This window comes from Eubalaena glacialis, chromosome 3, assembly GCF_028564815.1.
Source record: "Eubalaena glacialis isolate mEubGla1 chromosome 3, mEubGla1.1.hap2.+ XY, whole genome shotgun sequence".
Classification (NCBI taxonomy): Eukaryota; Metazoa; Chordata; class Mammalia; order Artiodactyla; family Balaenidae; genus Eubalaena; species Eubalaena glacialis.
Window position 1 is genome coordinate 129,600,721 of NC_083718.1, and position 19,981 is coordinate 129,620,701.

General features: G+C 37.4%; 1 protein-coding gene across 1 annotated transcript in view; it reads left to right on the forward strand.

Moving 5' to 3' along the window:
• Nucleotides 1–14,533, forward strand: part of SLC44A5 (solute carrier family 44 member 5) — a 367,788-nt gene extending 353,255 nt beyond the window's left edge. Inside the window, exons 17-22 of the mRNA XM_061186439.1 lie at nucleotides 4,339–4,442; nucleotides 5,512–5,585; nucleotides 6,205–6,275; nucleotides 6,396–6,484; nucleotides 7,835–7,919; nucleotides 14,160–14,533. Of these exons, the coding sequence (XP_061042422.1) occupies nucleotides 4,339–4,442; nucleotides 5,512–5,585; nucleotides 6,205–6,275; nucleotides 6,396–6,484; nucleotides 7,835–7,919; nucleotides 14,160–14,266 (530 nt within the window). The 3' untranslated portion in view covers nucleotides 14,267–14,533. The remainder of the gene's footprint in view (nucleotides 1–4,338; nucleotides 4,443–5,511; nucleotides 5,586–6,204; nucleotides 6,276–6,395; nucleotides 6,485–7,834; nucleotides 7,920–14,159) is intronic.
• Nucleotides 14,534–19,981: the final 5,448 nt, after the last annotated feature.

Genomic DNA, 19,981 nt, shown 5'->3' on the forward strand with positions numbered 1-19,981 from the left:
GTCCCTAGGTCTGAAGTGGGTCTCTTGTAGACAGCATATATATGGGTCTTGTTTTTGTATCCATTCAGCAAGCCTGTGTCTTTTGGTTGGAGCATTTAATCCATTCACCTTTAAGGTAATTATTGATATGTATGTTCTTATTACAATTGTCTTAGTTGTTTTGGGTTTGTTTTTGTAGGTCCTTTTCTTCTCTTGTGTTTCCCACTTAGAGAAGTTCCTTTAGCATTTGTTGTAGAGCTGGTTTGGTGGTGCTGAATTCTGTTAGCTTTTGCTTGTCTGTAAAGCTTTTGATTTCTCCATCGAATCTGAATGAGATCCTTGCCGGGTAGAGTAATCTTGGTTGTAGGTTCTTCCCTTTCATCACGTTAAATATGTCATGCCACTCCCTTCTGGCTTGTAGAGTTTCTGTTGAGAAATAAGCTGTTAACCTTATAGGAGTTCCCTTGTATGTTATTTGTCATTTTTCCCTTGCTGCTTTCAATAATTTTTCTTTAATTTTTGCCAATTTGATTACTATGTGTCTCAGCGTGTTTCTCCTTGGGTTTATCCTGTATGGGACTCTCTGCGCTTCCTGGACTTGGGTGGCTATTTCCTTTCCCATATTAGGGAATTTTTCCACTATAATCCCTTCAAATATTTTCTCGGGTCTTTTCTCTCTCTCTTCTCCTTCTGGGACCCCTATAATGCGAATGTTGTTGCATTTAATGTTGTCCCAGAGGTCTCTTAGGCTGTCTTCATTTCTTTTCATTCTTTTTTCTTTAGTCTGTTCCGCAGCAGTGAATTCCAGCATTCTGTCTTCCAGGTCACTTATCCATTCTTCTGCCTCAGTTATTCTGCTATTGATTCCTTCTAGTGTATTTTTCATTTCAGTTATTGTATTGTTCATCTCTGTTTATTTGTTCTTTAATTCTTCTAGGTCTTTGTTAAACATTTCTTGCATCTTCTCGATCTTTGCCTCCATTCTTTTTCCAAGGTCCTGGATCATCTTCACTATCATTATTCTGAATTCTTTTTCTGGAAGATTGCCTATCTCCACTTCATTTAGTTGTTTTTCTGGGGTTTTATCTTGTTTCTTCGTCTGGTACATAGTCCTCTGCCTTTTCATCTTGTCTTATCTTTCTGTGGATGTGGTTTTTGTTCCACAGGCTGCAGGATTGTAGTTCTTCTTGCTTCTGCTGTCTGCCCTCTGGTGGATGAGGCTATCTAAGAGGCTTGTGCAAGTTTCTTGATGGGAGGGACTGGTGGTGGGTAGAGCTGGCTGTTGCTCTGGTGGGCAGAGCTCAGTAAAACTTTAATCCGCTTGTCTGCTGATGGGTGGGGCTGGGTTCCCCCCCTGTTGGTTGTTTGGCCTGAGGCAACCCAACACTGGAGCCTACCCATGCTCTTTGGTGGGGCTAATGGCGGACTCTGGGAGGGCTCACGCCAAGGAGTACTTCCCAGAACTTCTGCTGCCAGTGTCCTTGTCCTCATGGTGAGCCACAGTCACCTTCCACCTCTGCAGGAGACCCTCCAACACTAGCAGGTAGGTCTGGTTCAGTCTCCTGTGGGGTCACTGCTCCTTCCCCTGGGTCCCGATGCACGCACTACTTTGTGTGTGCCCTCCAAGAGTGGAGTCTCTGTTTCCCCCAGTCCTGCCAAAGTCCTGCAATCAAATCCTGCTAGCCTTCAAAGTCTGATTCTCTAGGAATTCCTCCTCCCATTGCCAGACCCCCAGGTTGGGAAGTCTGACGTGCGGCTCAGAACCTTCACTCCAGTGGGTGGACTTCTGTGGTATAAGTGTTCTCCAGTTTGTGAGTCACCCACCCAGCAGTTATGGGATTTGAATTTATTGTGATTGCGCCCCTCCTACCATCTCATTTTGGGTTCCCCTTTGTCTTTGGATGTGGGGTATCTTTTTTGGTGAGTTCCAGTGTCTTCCTGTCAATGATTGTTCAGCAGTTAGTTGTGATTCCAGTGCTCTCGCAAGAGGGAGTCCATCAATCCTTTCTTTCACTAGATCTAATCTGCTATGAATCCCCCTATTGAATTTTTCAGTTCAATTGTATTCTTCAGCTGTATAAATTCTGTTTGATTTTTTTTTGGATATTTTCTATCCTTTATTGAATTCTTATTTTGTTCATGCATTTCTCCCTGACCATGGTGAGCATCTTTATGACCATTATTTTGAATTCTTTATTGGTTAAATCACTTATCTCTGTTTCAGAAATATCAGTTTCTGGAAATATATTTTGTTTTTTTATTCAGAAAGTATTCCCTTGTTTCTCCTTCTCTTTTTTTTTCTTGACTCTCTGTATTGCTTTCTGTGAATTAGATAAAACAGCCATCTTTCCCAACTTGACAGAATAGCCTCATGTAGGAGATGAGCTTCATTAGTCAACCCAGCCCAACCTTCTGGTTCTCTCAAATCTTTGTGATTGTCCTAGCCACCATAGTTAGTTTAGTGGCTCTTAGTAATTGAAGGTGTACCTAGACCTGTCAGGGTCCCAAAGTGGAGGATCACAGTCAGAACCTAGATGCAGGCTGATTAGAAGCTAAACCCTTATGCAGCAGCTGGGAAAGTATGTAGATTCTCATGTCAGGGAGAAACTGGGAGGTGGCTTTTGCCTGCACCCTCTGCACTGAGCCAGGATGTATAGCCATGGTAGTGGTGGTTGTGGGAGGGCATTCCTTTACCATTTAAAAATGGATTCTTTGTTTTCTACAGTCCTGTGAGACTCATTTGTGCAAGCCCTATTAGAGCCACACAAAGGGGGGACCATGACTCGGGCAGCAGCTGCAGAAATTGGGGCACCACACAGGTGTATAAGCTCCTTCCAAAGAGATGTTGGTGACCTCCTCCCCCTGGGTCCATGGAGGATCACAGCTAGCTCCAAGAGTGTGCAAACTAGAAGACGGAATTTTAGGCAGTAGGTTGTAAGGTACGCAGTCAATCCCTTCCCAGGAAAAGACTGGAAAATGGGCGTTTTTGCCTGCTCCCCCTTTGCTAAGCCTGGCGGTATAGTGATTGCTAGCATATGTGCCTGTTAAGAACTGCTTTGTTTTTTATAGTCCTGTAGAACTTGTGGAAACAAGCCCCTTTGGCTGTCAGAGCTAAGTGTTTTGGGGGTCTGTCTCTTGGTTGGGAGCCTTAAAAGTTGGAATCCTTGATGTGCTGCCCAAACCCTTCACTCCTCAGGGAGAAGCTGAGAGTTGGGTGTATTGTCCTGACTGCATGGTGTTGTACCAGGGGTAAAGTTTATGGCGAGTGTGTTTCAGCCTTTCCTACCATTTCAACGTGGGATTTTCATAGTTGCCTGATGTGTTGGAGTCACTCAGCTTGTTTCTGGATTTCTCTCAGAGGAAATTGCTCCATGTGTAGCTGTACATTCAGTGCATCTGTGGGAGGAGGGAAGTTCAAGAGCCTCCTGTGTCACCATCTTTGTCCCTCCTGCAAAGGATTTCATATACATTGCTCTAAAGAACATATATAAATGGTAAATGAACACGTGAAAAGATGTTCAATATTAGTCATTAGGGAAATGCAAATCAAAACCATAGTGAGGTACCAATTCATACCCATTAGAATGTCTAGTATCAAAAAATGAAAAAACAAATTTTTTTAGGGTGAGGATAAATTGGAACACCTGTGCATTGCTGGTGGGAATGTAAAATCATATTGCCACTGTGGAAAACAGTACGGTGATTCCTTTAAAAGTTAAAAATATAATCGCCATATAAGCCAGCAATTTCACTTCTACATATATACTCAAAATAATTCAAAGCAGGGACTCAAACAAATACTTGCACACAGTGTTCATAGGAGCATTATTTGCAATAGCCAGAAGGTAGAAACAACCCAAATTTCCATTAACAGATAAAAGAATAAACAAAATGTGACATATACATACAATGAAATGTTATTCAGCTCTAAAAATAAATGTAATAATGAATCTTGACAATTTAATGCTAAGTGAAATAAGCAAGACACAAAAGGACAAATATTGTATGATTCTACTTATATGAGGTATCTAGAAGAGGCAAATTCATACAGACAGAAGTATGACACAGGTTACCAGGGACTGGGAGAAAGGGAGAATGAGAAGTTATTGTTTAATGGGTACAGAGTTTCTATATGAGATGATGAAAAGTTCTGGAAATTGATAGTGATGGTAATTTCACAAAATCGTGAATGTACTAAATGCTACTGAATTGTACACTTAAAAATGGTTAAAATGGTAAATCTTATGTATATTTCACTGCAATTAAAAAAATTTAAAAGCACACTTAAAATTTTACTATATTTTTTTGATTCATAGAGTTTGCAAATCATTAATAGGTTTAAATATCTCCTTCTCATAGAGGCCCAGAACAACATTTCTAAATTCCTAAAATGCTGCCTGAGATGCTGTTTCTGGTGTTTAGAAAAAGCAGTAAAGTTTTTGAACAGAAATGCCTATGTTATGGTAAGTAGCTTATTTTTATTTACTAAACTGCTTCTTTGCAAACCCAAACCCCATGTCTACATTTCCATCTCTAAAGCACTTGTACCTCAAGCAGTTGAATTTATCACCATGTTGTTATAAGAATTTGTGAATCCAATGCATCATTCAGGGCTATGCTTTCCTAGTTGAGACAGTAACTTAACTGTAGTTCATTTTTACCTTCAATACCTTTTTGGAGAGGGAAAATATTATTTACCTTAGAAGTATAAAAATGTGCTACATTGAAAATGATTTTGTTTGTCTTTGATATAGTTTAGTGGGAGGAAAGCTTACCTAGTCTATGTTTCACTGTGAAAAGAAAATATTCTTCTAACTCTGATATTTACATATTATTAAGGAAAGGTCTATTTCTTTTTATGATTCTTATTTTGAAATGTGTGGGAATTGATAATGCATAACTGCATTTGTTACTTATTTCCTATGGGAATATGGAGGCTTCTAAAGAGATTTTTTTAAAAATAGGGGATCCAAAAATATTATTCTAAAATTTAGCAGCTACAACCTTATAACACTTGCACATTATCACAGTGATATAGGGTCTGCATGGGTGATTTAAATAGTTAGGAAATTCAAAGAGGCATTAATATACCTCCAATGAGAATATTGTATTGAGCCTTTTAATCAATAAAGCAAATGTATTGGAAGGCACTGGGTTTCCTGAGAGTAATTTTTAATGTGAACGCTACAACATTTAACCCATTCAGCAACAAACCATAGCCAAAACACTTCAAAGACAGAAGCTGTGTCCTGGGATTTGAGAAGAAGACCTACCTCTGTTTGAAGCTGTCTAATCCCCATGGAGTTAAGGGCAAATAGCAACCGAAACATACCTTATTGTCAATGACTCTGAGAGTTGTGCAGAGTTGAGGACACACACTTCCCAAGCCTCCCATGAACCCAACTGTTGGAAAGAGGAATGAGAATAACTGTGTGGGTGACAGAATTAATTCATGTTCCTGTCATTGGATTGTCTGTTGGTCTTGTTAAGTTATGTTACTGACTCCAGAATAATATCAACTGTCTTCCTCAGATTGCAATATATGGCAAAAACTTCTGCAGGTCAGCGAGAGATGCTTTCAATCTGCTGATGAGAAATATTTTAAAGTAAGTAATCAGGTTGAGCATGGCAGTAGATGATTTGGTGAAGCTTTAGCATCCATACTTCACATGTTGGTGGTCTTATTAGACATGAATCTTATCTTTTATTTTAATAGATTTAAATCTTCTCCTTCACACCATTAATTTCTTCGTATGTTTTAGAATTATTGCTCCCATCATCCACCTGTGCCTTTATACCCACTGGCACTTATTCATTTTTATTATCCCCTATGCTCAGGAAATTCCCCACATGAACATTATCATCATGTTTCTGACTATTCCCCCCTCCCAAAATTGACAGAGTCTGAGTGAACAAAATCAGAGAACCAGTGCAGCCATCCTCAGGATTCAGGGTATCTATAGTCCCCGAATTAGAGAGAGAGAGATGCTGACACCACCAATAGCACCTGACAGCCTTACAATGCCATCTTCTGTTTACTCCATTATAAATAAGTCAGAAAGTCATGCCTGGGTTCTAACTTTGTTTCTTGCATTTAACAAAGGCCAAATAAAATTTCAGCAAAGACACATCAAAATGAACTCATGAATTATTTATTCTCATAAATTTCTGATAACAAATATAATTTAAACACAAAATTATACTCTCTTTTTTTCTGATTCTCAGAGTTGCAGTTATGGATAGAGTGACAGACTTTGTACTAATCCTGGGGAAGATTCTAGTTGCTGGGTGTATAGGTAAGTAGTAGTAGTAGTAGTAGTAATAAGTTTAACGTGTGCTTAGAAAAACTTCTTGACTACAAAAAGCTACGTTCCTTTGCAAATGCACAATATACACGTTCTACCTTTTCACTCTAGGTGTCCTGGCCTTTCTACTCTTCACAGAAAGACTCCCAATGATTACAGAAGGACCAACATCTTTAAATTACTACTGGGTACCTTTGCTGGTAAGAGCTGATGTCTTAGTAAGTTTGGGCTGCTACAACAAAAATACCATAGACTGGGTGGGTTAAACAACAGGGATTTATTCCTCACAGTTCTGAAGACTGAGAAGTCCAAGATCAAGGTGCCCACAGATTCAGTTCCTGGTGAGAGCTTTCTTCCTAATTTGCAAAGGGACACTTTCTTGCTGTATCCTAACATGGTAGAGAGAGATTTCATCTCTCCTGTTTTCTCTTATAAGGGCACTAATCCCATTCACGAGGGCTCCGTCATTGTGACCTCATTACTTCCTGAAGGCCCCACCTCCAGATGCCATCACTTTGGGGATTAGGTTTCAACATACGAATTTTGAGGGGACACAATTCATTCCATAGCATCTGGGTAACATTGACTCTGATTTATGAGAAATAGCAAAATAAAAAACCAAAAAGGAATAGGAGAAATAATGATAGCTAACATGATTGGTCTTACTTTGAGGCCAAGCCTCATTCTGCTTTAGAGCTTGGGTTCCTTGGAAGCAACCCCTGAGACAGAGGATTGCATGCAGAAGGCTTACTATGAAGTGCTCTCCTGAGATACACTTGAAAGGAAGTGAGAAGGACAGGCCCAGGCAAAAGAAGAAGCTGACCCATGCTGCAGTTATAGCTGAAGCCTCAGACATAATTACAGGAAGTTCTGACAAAGGGACTAGGCCTCTGTATGCTGCATCAGGCAGCCGTTGGCCAGGGGTTGCCCTCTGAATGATGGCATAACCTTGGGTGAGGCAGTTCCCTGCAAGAGCAATTCCTATTGAGCAAAACAGCTGAGTCATCAGCAGCCTACATACATTCCCAGCAACTAGGGGATAGATGTGGCAGCTGGAGAGGACCTGGGGGGAGCCCTGCGAGATCTATTACAGTATATTAACTCACTCAATCCATGTGTCATAAATACCATTATTACTCACATTCTCCCCTTCCCCACCAACAATCTTATGTAGGAAGCACAGAGATGTTAGGTGACTTGTCGAGTGAGTGCCCGAGCTGTGATTAAACCTAGGCAGTGTATGCTCTTAACTCCTATGCTTTACTGCCTCAGTGTGCAGGATCCTAAATCTGGGATGTTTTTGGTAGGCATTGGGGATAGTGATAAGAAAATTGGCAGGTAATCTAGTACATTTTGTTTAAATCCCAGTACAAAGACACTCAAAAACTTTATCACTGAATTTTTTACATTCCTATATTGAAATCTTTTCCAACACAGAGTATTTCAAAGCGTCCTCATCATGATTTTATTTAAAGCTGCATTATTGTTCTTTTGGACAAGTTAATGGACAAGTTAATGGCATCTTCATTCTCTTCTCTGCTCATTTACAGACAGTCATTATTGGATCTTACCTAATTGCACATGGATTCTTCAGCGTCTATGCAATGTGTATTGAAACAATTTTCATCTGCTTCTGTAAGTTTTCAGTATATGTGTTTTCCCCCTTTGGTGGGTAACCAAAAGATGAAAAGGTTAAGACCCAGTCTTTTAGCTGGCTTGTGGATTTGCTATGACCTGGCTGAAACTGCAGAACAGTTTATTTGGAAAGAGACATTGTCTAGTAGATGCTTTGTAAACCTTAAAGGCTGAGAGATGGAGTTTGCAAAGCACAGGAGGGTCAGGCATCATGGCATGGTGTTAGCATGAAATTATTTTAATTTCTTAATGTTTTCAAATTTATAATAATGATTGGCTTCTGTTGTGCTTTATTAACAACTGAAGACATAACTGGGCTTTGAGGCTGGGCTTTGGGGACTCTGAGGAGAGCCTTTATAGCTTCTGATAAAGCCAAGCTGGCAATGGTTTCAAAGACACATAGGGCCAGTTTACACTGGGTAACACAATGACAAATAGATAGGATTCATGGAGAGGCGTGTTTAGGAAATGGCTAGATCAACTCTGCTGCGTAGTGTTAAAATACTTCAATAGAGCTTTCATCACTGACTCCTTCACGGTGCTTCTATGTGGCATGTGCACCTCACATATGCAGAATGGATATGTTTTCTATTAATACCTCATCTTAAAAGCCCTGGAGAACCTAGTGCCCATCAGGAGCTTGATCTGTCCTTACCTTCAACCTAGATAAAGTAGGGTCAACAGGTGAAAGAACAGAACTTGTTAGCCCTACAACTAATACCCTCTGAGAGATTATTTCTCTGGCACATTGCTCTTAAGAGAAGCAGAGAAAACATTCTATGACAGGGCATTACTGAGTGATCTACTTGTATAAAAGGAACAGTTTATTTTTTAGTGTAACTCACAGCACCAACTGCATGCTGGGGTCAGGAGAGGAGATATATATATATACCTCCCTAAAGATAGTAACTTTAGGGAGATACATTGAAGGAAAAAACCGTCTAGAAAATGGTTTGATTTTTTTTTTTCTGAACATTTAACAAATCAATTTTCAATAACTGGACAAATTAATCAGGAGAACTTTGTGTACAAGTTAGCTCTTCCTTTGGCTATAAATGGAACTGGAATGTTTAATCTTTTCTTAGTGCTTCAGTGGTTTGTCAGGAAAAGCCATCTACAAAATACCACATGAACAAACTTCAGCTCAGGTATGAGGTGGAAGAAGGAGCATGGGAATAAGGTAGCTTAAGACACAGAAGAGACAGAGATCTTGAATGTTCAGAGGTCTCTCCTCTCATCTCAAATGCTAATCATGGGAATGAAACTGGGAGAGCCCACTGGGATCTTCCTGATTCTTGTAACTGAAAAGTTTTCTCAAAATGTATCCCGGGAAATGTTTAGAACCTATCAGTTTCCAATCTTTGGAAGCTTTGGCAAATCTTATAGATTTTAATTTTGACAGTGGATTTTAAATTTGAGCACTAAGAAATGTTTTCCACTCATCTATATTACTAATTGCCAACTTCTTGAAAAGCAGGTATAATTTCAGCCTTATTTAACACATTGTGTGTTGAATGTGAATAGTTTCTTTTTGGGTGTTCTTGTCTTTGATAGTAAAGAACAAGAGAAACCAAATTGTATTTTTCTTCCCTCTGCAGCTGTTACTATGGGCGACATCTAACTTTGGAAAATTTTCTTCTTAAATGATACTCTAAGGCAAATTATGATCGTGTGGAACTGTACCTTTTTTTAAAATATACACCTCTTTATACCTATTATCTTGACTGCCAGAAAACTGGTGTTTTTAAAAATGCAAACTATTTGCAAACAAACACTTCATTTATAGAGACATAGCATCCTTTCAACATTACAAGGCAATGAGAATTCTGGTCCCAGGATGGGAAAAAAACAATAGTTGTAGATGATTATTTTCATTATTATGTGATTGATACCACAGTTCCTACCAATCCCTCAAAAGTAATAATGATATAAACATACAACATATGATATGTGATATAAGATATAGAAATATGATTAAGGAAAAAAGAACAAAAATGTTCAGCATCTATCATGTTCCCTCCTTAGCTTTTCATTTTGTATGTGAGGAAAGTCACTGTGAAGTGTAATGTAAAAATCTAATAAACCAATAATCCAACCATTCCTAAGAGAGTATGATGAAAAATAACTTAGATTTATTCCATAAATCTGTGATTATGCTATATGGTTTTATATAATATTTCTTATCCTTTATTTCATAATAAATAAAAGCTAAAATAGCATAATATTTTTAATATACTAGTCAAAAGTTTCAAGTTGCATTTATATATTTATTGAGATAAATATTATCAGCTGTGAATTATATGTATCTGCAGGAAATTTAATTCCATGCAAACTTCTCCTTGCTTCTCAGCATCATTCTGATGTTTTTCCCCAACCACCTAACAGATGTGTGCTCAGTGAATACCTATCATTTTATTATTATCCTAAGCAAAGCAGGAATATAACTCATGTATTACAGAAGTCAGCAAACACTGTTTTAGCTTTTGAATATAATCTGAGGTAAACTACAAGGATTTAGGACAGGACACTGTTTAGTTAAGTAGGATGAGAACTGAAGTAGGTGTCAAGAGACTGGGTCCTCACCTCATCCTGTTGCCCCAGAGCTTTCAATTTCAGGAGAATCATTTTACATCCCTGGGTCTCAGTTTCTTCATCTGTAACATTAGGGTGTGAATTACCATTAAAAGAGACTTTGAACTGTGAAATTCAATTATTCTCTACATTTATCACACCATACTTTTTATTCAGCTTCATCTCAGAGGATGTGGCAATTTACCTTTCTGAAATGAACGGTCGTTAGAATTTAAAGATAACACATTTGAAAGGACATAAAAGATCTTATTAACCTTTAAACTATCAAAATAAACCTCTTTGGAGTGGGTGGGATTTAGGAAGTTTCGGTGCTTCCTGGCAGAGGTTGAAGCTTCTTACTTTGACCAGCATCAGCTACTTAACTGCACTAATTTGTCTTATATTTGACTTTCTAACACTGCTTTCTCTGATTTTTCCCTGTTCGACTCTCCAATTTATAAAAATGCATATAATTGTTGTGCTGCTGTTGCTGCTTTTGCCTGCTTTGGCTGCTGCATATACAGGTGAAGATCTGGAAAGAAATGATGGATCTACAGAAAAACCCTACTTCATAACCCCTACCCTGCACGGAATTCTGAACAAGAAGCAACTAGTTCCCCAGAAGCAGAAAGAGTAGAAAAGCTCCAAACAGTGCCATTCATTTTTAAGTAGAAGTTTTGTAAATTAGGTCATTTGTATTTGAAAATGATGCTTTTAAGTAATGTGAAATTTCAGTGCTTATTCCTAAAAAGCGAGAACTTGGTACCATCTGAGGTATCAGGCAATTGATGACAGTAGCCTCTGTGAACTAGGATACTTTATAGTGGTCCCAGCTGAAGAGCAAGGTGTAAATGTCACACATTTTTTTAAAGTCTATAGCTGAAAGTGTTTCCAAAACTTTTATAACTTGGCATGCTGTTTCCCATTGCAGCACTTTGATAGCCTTTCTTTTTATAAATGTATATTTGTAAAGGGTATTCAGGAAATTTTTGAAAGCACTATAAATGTGTAATCAATTAGCCATAAAAAGATTGATTTATAGTTAACCAGCATATGGTACTAAATTTGTAAATATGGTGCTATGGTTATATTTATACTGTTCAAGCTAGTGGACAACATTCTAAACTGTGATTAAACTTGTATTAATGGTTCCCTAGGAAGTATATTATTTCAGTAAGTGATTCGAGACCATAACAAACGTATAGACGTTAATGTTATACAGGTTCCATAGGCCACATTACTAGGTAAAAATTACATGGAACCTTCATAGGCCATTTTGTTTTAGTGAAATTATATTTATAGTGAAGTTGAATCTGAGTTCTGGAATGTCATTTCCAATAATATGAACCTCTGGCCACCATGAAAATATTCTGAGCAGAACTGAGATGGCCACGTAACTCATGCCATTTGTCTGTAACCCAAATAATAGAGATAAATCCCTATTTTCCTATGCCCATCATATAGAAAATGGGTATGGATCTGTTTCAGAAGAGTGATTATATCTGTTATGAGTTTCTAGATTAAAGAGATGATGTGGCTTTTTTCTATAAAAAGTTTAATTTTAGCTTAACTTTCAGTGAGGAAAGAGAAAAGATAAGAAAGACACTTCAGATTTTACCCTAAGGAAATATTAGCCCTCCATCGGTACCTCATCTTGTACCTTTACAAGAGGCATACTGTGGGTTAGGAAATCTCTTCCTGAAGGGTTTAGGAGGAGAGTTACTTTCATACTCCACCCTTGCTGGCCAGAGCAACAAACCAGGCTCTGGTGTAGCAAAGCATGAATCAGACACTCACGTACTTTGCCTATCCATCTCCTGTGTGCAAGTGTGTATGACATGGCAAACACTGTAAAAATGTACCCCAAAAGGAGCATTGAATCAATAGTATCCTTTTGGCTTTTACACTAAGTTTGTGTATAAGGATTATTTATGTCTTGACTGACAGAAAGGAACATGTTGATCTAACATTTTGATCTGAATATGATCCATGTATCCAAGAAGAGAGTCAGAAATGTATTATTGTTATAAATTAATATAAATAGTAATTTATTTAATGACCCTGAAGTGTGGGAACCTAGATTTAGACTGACGACTTCATAGCAGCTTAATAGCAAGAAGCTAATGAATAGGGGAGATTTTCAAAATATTGGTCCTTCTATGGCCACCATCTTGCCCTTGGCTTACTTTCTTGAGATTATTGTAATCAAAAGTGTCATTTGGCTTCATACCTTGGCAAAGACCTTCTTCACTCTCATGCTTCTTGAAGTATAATTCAGAGAACAGTGATAACCTATCTTTCTAGATGATTGATAGTTATTATTTTATTATTCAGTAATACAGGGTTCACAACAAAAATCTAGTAAAATGGTTACCTCTAACTAACTTAAGTGTTGAAAAATTATAAGGAATAAGTCCCCTTTTAGGAGTAGTTGAAAAATTCATAATGATGAAACAATTTTTAATTTTTTGTGTATGTATCAGAATCACTCTGAGAAATTGTTATAAATATTGATACCTGTGCTCCCCACCCCAAGAGATTCTGATATAAGTATTTGGGTGTGGGGCAGCTTGTGAACTATTATAAAGTTCTCTAGTGATTCTGATACACATAAAAGTTGGAAAATCACTTGAATAAAATATAAATCAACGTGTGAAATCAGTTGCCTATTTTTTCCTTATAAGTCTGGCTGTTCTAGGAGTTAGAAAATTGAGAAAGACAAAGGAGATTAATTTGGAGAATTCTAACAATCATAACTTCTGTATTTTAGATTCTTGGTACTAGATGGGGGCCCATGTTTTAAATGCTTAACATTAAATCTGCTGATTAGACCAGAAAATTCTCCACAGTAAAAGTATTCACTGAACTATATGGAGATAGAAACATTCTAAACTTGGCTATATTTTAAGAATATAACCCTTGGTTGCAAAATCATAGGAAAAGGAATGTCGTTTGGTTCAATATTCTTAATAAATATTCTTTAAAAATCTCTAAGTATAGAAGTTTTAACTATATTATGTGCTTAATTCTAGTTAGAAAAATATTTTTCATTAATTACTTCTTTGTATAATTGAAATATAGAGAGAAAAATGAGTTTTTGAGAAAAATTTAAAAGCCGCTTTCTTATAAAGAAATTAAGGTAATAACTGAAAAAACAGAGCAATACTTCTCAAAATTTTGGGTTCAAAGATTTGAAATATACTGAAAATTTACAAATCTTTAAAAAATAAAAACTGTACTACCTAAATTGTTGCTTGAAAACAAAGCAATTTTGAACTAATATGGTAAATTAGAAGGCAAGTCGAATACATCATACTTTTTAGGAATTTGAAGGTGAATTTAGAAATTCCTCATACATCTTTTGTTTTTTGTGTAGTTACATTTGCTCTCTAAAAGAAGATAAAACTTATTTCCTTAATCATGCAGCTGAGAGGCACGTGCTATTGGCAGAATCAGACCTGGTACACAGAATGAGATAATATCTTATTGACATAATAACAAGGGCTGATTGTTTTCTCATAGTTATGTTTACAATAATGTTGATGCCAAACTATGCTGTTTTTTAGAATAACATTTTGAACTGCTGTAAAGCAAGTATGCAGCAGATGGCGATGTTACTTCTCTTACAGTTTTGCTTTGATATTTACCCTGTGCCATTCTTCCTCCTAGTGGAAGATTTAGAAAGAAACGATGGTTCTGCTGAAAGACCCTATTACATGAGTCAATCTCTGCTGAAGATTTTGAACGAGCAAAATGCACAAACTAAGAAGCAGTAGAAGTGCAAACTCTGGTCATCCTGCAGCGGTGTTACCTTTCCCTCATCTGCTGTGTATGTGCTACACTTGTTTCATAAGTGCTTTGTGTATGGAACACTGTATTCACCACCTTGTTGGCTTTTATTTGCATGTTTTATACCAAAGCTTATACTGTAATACGTGAAGCCATCAGAAGTTGCAAGGGAATTGTTAATAACACGGAACATTTTTTATACTAAGATGTTTTGTTTTGTAATTCATTTTTAAATAGAATGGCTTGGATGTTTTGAAAATGCTAGTGAATATGTTAATATTGTTTTAAATATTAGATTGAAAAATGATACGTTATTTAAATTGGTAGCTCCTAATATATTTTTTAAATTACAACTAAAATACTTCTGCAGGGAAAATTGGTAAACAAAGTAAAACAGAAGATTTTAAAGTTTTCCCCACTCCTGTTTGACAATAAATCGGTAAAAGGAGCACCACACTCCAGATTTTGCTCTAAGTATAGACTGTTTCCTATCAAACAAATTGTCAATCATCCAGCCTTTACGACTTAGTCCTCTCTGACAAAGTGCCTTACTGGCTGTTTAATATTACCCAGCTTTTGTGGGCAAGTTTACACACATTGTTAAAAAAAAAAAAGAATCCTGCAATGTTTAGTGATTAAAACAAGTCTTCTTGCATTTGTTTTTTTCTTAGCTCACTGGTTGAAACCCATTTGTCATTTCAGTATGTTTGATATCCTCACTATATAGACTACATTTTGCAGCATAAACAATTTCCCTTGCGCCTAGTGGACATTCATGAATGTGTACTACACGCAAGAAAAAAACCTGAAAGGACACTTGTTGGGTTTGTTTTTTTACTAAAAGTGAGTTTAAAATGTAATCTTTTCTATGATAGATATTTGAAAATACAATAGGTATAAGACTACATTTCTCAGTGTTTTACACAGATTGGAAAGGGAAACTTGAAGAAATTACAAAGGGAAACTTTACCCCTAGAAAGGGTGCTCACAGATGTCATGTACTGAATAGCTCCATTTTAAATGATTGTTTATTATCATCAATGAGTGTTCTATGTATGTTATTTCCATTTTCTAACTTTTGATATGAAATAATCAGTTTACTCATGTTACTTTTTATTGTGCTAATATGAACAAGAACATAATTTCTAATTCAATTTTAAATAATTTTATTAGTACTAACTTTAAAGAAAATGATTTCAGTTTGTTACTCAGTGTTACAGAAAGAGTCCATAAAACATTCACCCTAAGGGAATGTCAATCACACAATGATAATTTGTGGAAGCTTTGAGAATCTACAGTAAGTTACTATCAGTTTATCTATTATCATATTTAACTGTGACTTTGGATATTCTTTTATGCCAAAAACGAACTCATATGAGCACAAGACAGTCTGAGCTCTATAATCAGTACGCTTCTGCTGTGCAGAAATATTAGGAACATATTGTCTAAATATCTTTGATAACTAAACTGTTTAATATTTAATGAAATTTGTTGTTACTCATTGTTTTAAATCTATTTGTTTTTTCTTCTAATAAAGATTTAGATAAGAAAAAGCTCTTTGCTTTTTTATTTCTTTAAGCTAGAAAAACCCATCTATCATCATGACAAAATCTCCTCTGTATCAAATATCTAGGTTTTTAAAAAAAAAATCTACATTTATCTTTAAACTTGTTTTCCACTTTTTTTCTAGCTGTGCACTGATTGCCAAACCAAATAACTGAAGCTGATAATTTATACAAAGTAAATAAGTCAAAGCTAAATGGATAAGAAATGGATTTTTTAAAAAACCCAAACAACAGCCTAAATTAGTTAGTTGGTCTTTGTTTTAATTTGCCAAAAGTTTGCTCAGTCCCACATTTGGTTTGGCCAACATTCATAAGAAGCAAATCTCATCATTTTAAAGGCAGGGATAAGTTTACAGAAGAATATCAAAAATGTGAACACAAATTAACAATAGTTTCTAAGGAAAGATTAAATGTCCCTATCGCTGGTTTAGCTCAGGCTAAAACTTTTCTTAGGTTCAGATATTCCTTAACAAATCTATGAGTCTATTTTAAAATTGAATTATATGTTAAATCTTCAAACTTAATTTTTCTTTAAAATTTAATAGGTTTCTTTAAATGAAAACATAAATGTTGCAGTTTTCAAGGTTGTTTTAAAATGTCCTATATTGGGACTTCCCTGGTGGTGCAGTGGTTAAGAATCCGCCTGCCAGTGCAGGAGACACAGGTTCCAGCACTGGTCCGGGAAGATCCCACAGGCCCCGGAGCAACTAAGCCTGTGCACCACAACTACTGAGCCTGTGCTCTAGAGCCCGCGAGCCACAACTACTGAAGCCCGCGCGCCTAGAGCCCGTGCTCTGCAGCAAGAGAAGCCACCGCAGTGAGAAGCCCGCGCACCGCAACGAAGAGTAGCCCCCGCTCTCCGCAACTAGAGAAAAGCCTGAGCACAGCAACAAAGACCCAATGCAGCCAGAAATAAATTAATTAATTAATTTAAAAAGTAAAATAAAATGAAATAAAATGTCCTGTATCTAATAAGATGTTTGTTAATATAGCTACTGGTTCTTTTCTTATTTAAAATAAAAATATCATTTGGTTTCCAGAAGAAATCCAAACCTGCTTTATATTTTAATAAGTCCCACTTTTAGATGATAAAGCACTGATCATATTTGCAAATAAATTGTTTGAAATTGGACTATGACTGATTTGATTTTTCTATGTGCCTAGAAAGTTTTAAAAAGAGTTTGTGAATCCACACAGTAAAATCACACTATTAAAGGTTCTGTGGGATCATCAGGCATAATGCATTTATTATTTAAAATAATATTGGAAAGCAGGCTGTATGCAACAATTCCTTATTTTTCTTTTACTATGTAGTTGACCAGCACTCATTCCAATGTATGTTCTTTCACTTTTACAAGTGGTGCCTCAGGAAATTGCTCTTAAACTCTAACCAGGCATAGCAATTATCTTTAGTATTATCTGGTTCTGGATGCTTTATAAATCAGTCTTTGTTGGCATAAGATATGGGGACAAAATTGAACAGAAATCATTATTGCAGACCATGGATATGAAATGGTGTTGACATTTTTTCCAGTTTCTTGCAAGTATTATCCTTAGATGTTTGCAAATGTTTGTATTTTAAAAACATAGCTATATGATTATAAGAATACAATTCAATAAATCATTGATGAAAAGAAATATCTTACCAATATAGCAGGAATAAATTACTTCTCCAAAATTACTTTCCATATACCATGTTTCTAGTCTTGGGGCTAAAATGGGTATTGACGATTTCTCTCAGGACCTAGCTTCATTGCTAGTGAATCAATCATAACCCAGAAAACAAAGCCAACCCCCATTAAAACAAATGTAAATTCATTTATTCATGAAAACTGAGTACCACTTTATGCAAGATTTGGACATCAGGATGATGTCACAGTCACGGACCCTCTTAAAATTTATCAGGCCAAACTGAACTGTTCTTTCCCCCATTTATGACTTTCCAATTGCTTAAAATGAAACAGCCAAAATAGTATAGAATCTGGCAATATCTTCTCTAATGGCTTCTGTGCTGGGACGAATGGGGACTGTTATGTGACACATTTAAAAGCAATCAATTCAATTTTACTATTTGAAGTCACTAGCTATTTTTTTTAACACCTTGGCTCTTTTTTTTCCAGTCCTTTTTTCTACTGTATGATTTACAACAATTTAAGCAAATGGATAAAACAATCTTGTGAACAAAGTAAAATGCCCTTCCACTGCTGACTCAAAAACACGGGCGTCTTCATATTCTGGCCCTTTACACGGTACTAAGAGCATCGTGTGTTAACAAAGGTGGGAGAAGCTTATCAAATGAAAAGATGTTTTCATTTTGCATATAAATTAAAGTGAGCCTGGACTTGATCATTGTTAGAGTAATCTTGAAATTTCCACATTCTTCCAGCCAAATGAATGTGTGCTGCTGCATATGTGTACGCAGTGCACAGAAAGAAGAAAATGAAGGTAAGATGTTGGGAAAAGCACTGGTGTTCAAGGAGAGAACAGAAAAAACTAAGGGTATATAAAAATATATCTCTAACAGGATCTAAGAGGGCAATGTTACAGAAAGCGGGGTGCCTTCTGAATGCAATTCATAAATCTATTGAAAAAAGAAACAACACATTTGAAGCCAGTAATTAAAAATATTTTTCAGTTTTCTGGTAAACAGCATTGAAGCAGACTATGTTACAGTAAAACTAATCACATAGATGTATTTAGCCCAAACAAACAAAAAAGAATGATGTCTCAACATGATTTATGATGAAGGGATTAAAAAACATTTGCCTAGGGAAGATATCAAGATGGCAGAATAGAAGGATACAGAACTCACCTCCCCCACCATGAACACATCAAAAATACATCTACATGTGGAGCAATTCTCACTGAAAACTAATTGTAAACTGGCAGAAAGAAGCCTGAAAAACCAAGGCTGTAAGAAAGATCTACACGATATCAGGTAGGAAGTGGTGAGAAGAGATCAGATCAGGACCTGTGCCCCTGAGAGGGAACTCAGAAGATGAGGGAGATTACAGGGCAGAGATCCTCTCTGGGGAGTAAGTGGTTAAAGCCACATACTGGGCACCCAAGCCCTGGGGTCTGACACTGGGAAGACAAGTCCCCTTGGCTGGTTGGAGGACAGTGAGTGGGACTAACAGGAAGGCTGTGGGAAGCCTGGACTCTACTCATGAAGAGCACACACATGCTTGCTTACTCCCAAAATGGGGCAGAGAGGGCAGACTGAAACTGCAGGGGACACTGGCCAGTTTCCCCCAAGGCTGGTGTAAGCCCCAGTGTGAGCTGAGCACCAGCTCTAACTCCACTTGCTTCAGGGTGGACACAGCTCCACCCTGGGGTGAGGGCTGTTGTGGCTGAGGTGAGATCTCAGCTGTGAGGCACAGAGGCGGCTCAGACCTGGAGCAGCATCTGAGTGGGGCAGGGGCAGCCATCACTGGTGCTTACACAGGCAGAGCATCAGAAGCAGTCTAGGTTGCTGACTGTAGCTAAGGCCAACATAGCTTGTGCCCAGACCCACGGTGAGTGCCTGGGCCAGCCCCTCTTGTTCCAGCACTGCTCCCCGCTGGGGCAAGGATGCGAGTGCGGGGAGTGGGGAAAGCACACACTTAAAAGGAGTGGAGCCAGCTCAGACCTGAACCTCAGGGCTTCTGCTCCAGCAACGTGGGACCTACCCCCACCCTCAATAGGGTGGTGCTGATCACTGAGCAGAGGAGAAGCCCTGACTCACACCTGGATCTTGCCTGAGCCCCTCCATCTCCAGCCTTCCCTCCTACCAAGATGACAGATGCCAGCACACGCTGGTGGAAAAAGTGACTCATCCTCACATCAGATCCTGCTCTCCCACCAAAGCAACTGAGCACACACAGACTGTACAGGGAAACTCCCACACAAGGACACCCCTTCAAGACTGCAATAGGTAACTGTTTCACCTAATTTCATAGAGACAGAGGAAGTTAAGCAAAATGAGGAGACAGAAGAATTTGTTTTAATCGAAAGAACAAGAAAAAAACCCTGAAAAAATAAGTAATAAAACAGAAATAAAAAATTTACCAGATGAAGAGTTCAAAGCATTACTAATGAAAATGCTAACTGAATTAGAGAGAAGAATAGATGAACACAGTGAGAATTTTTAACAAGGAA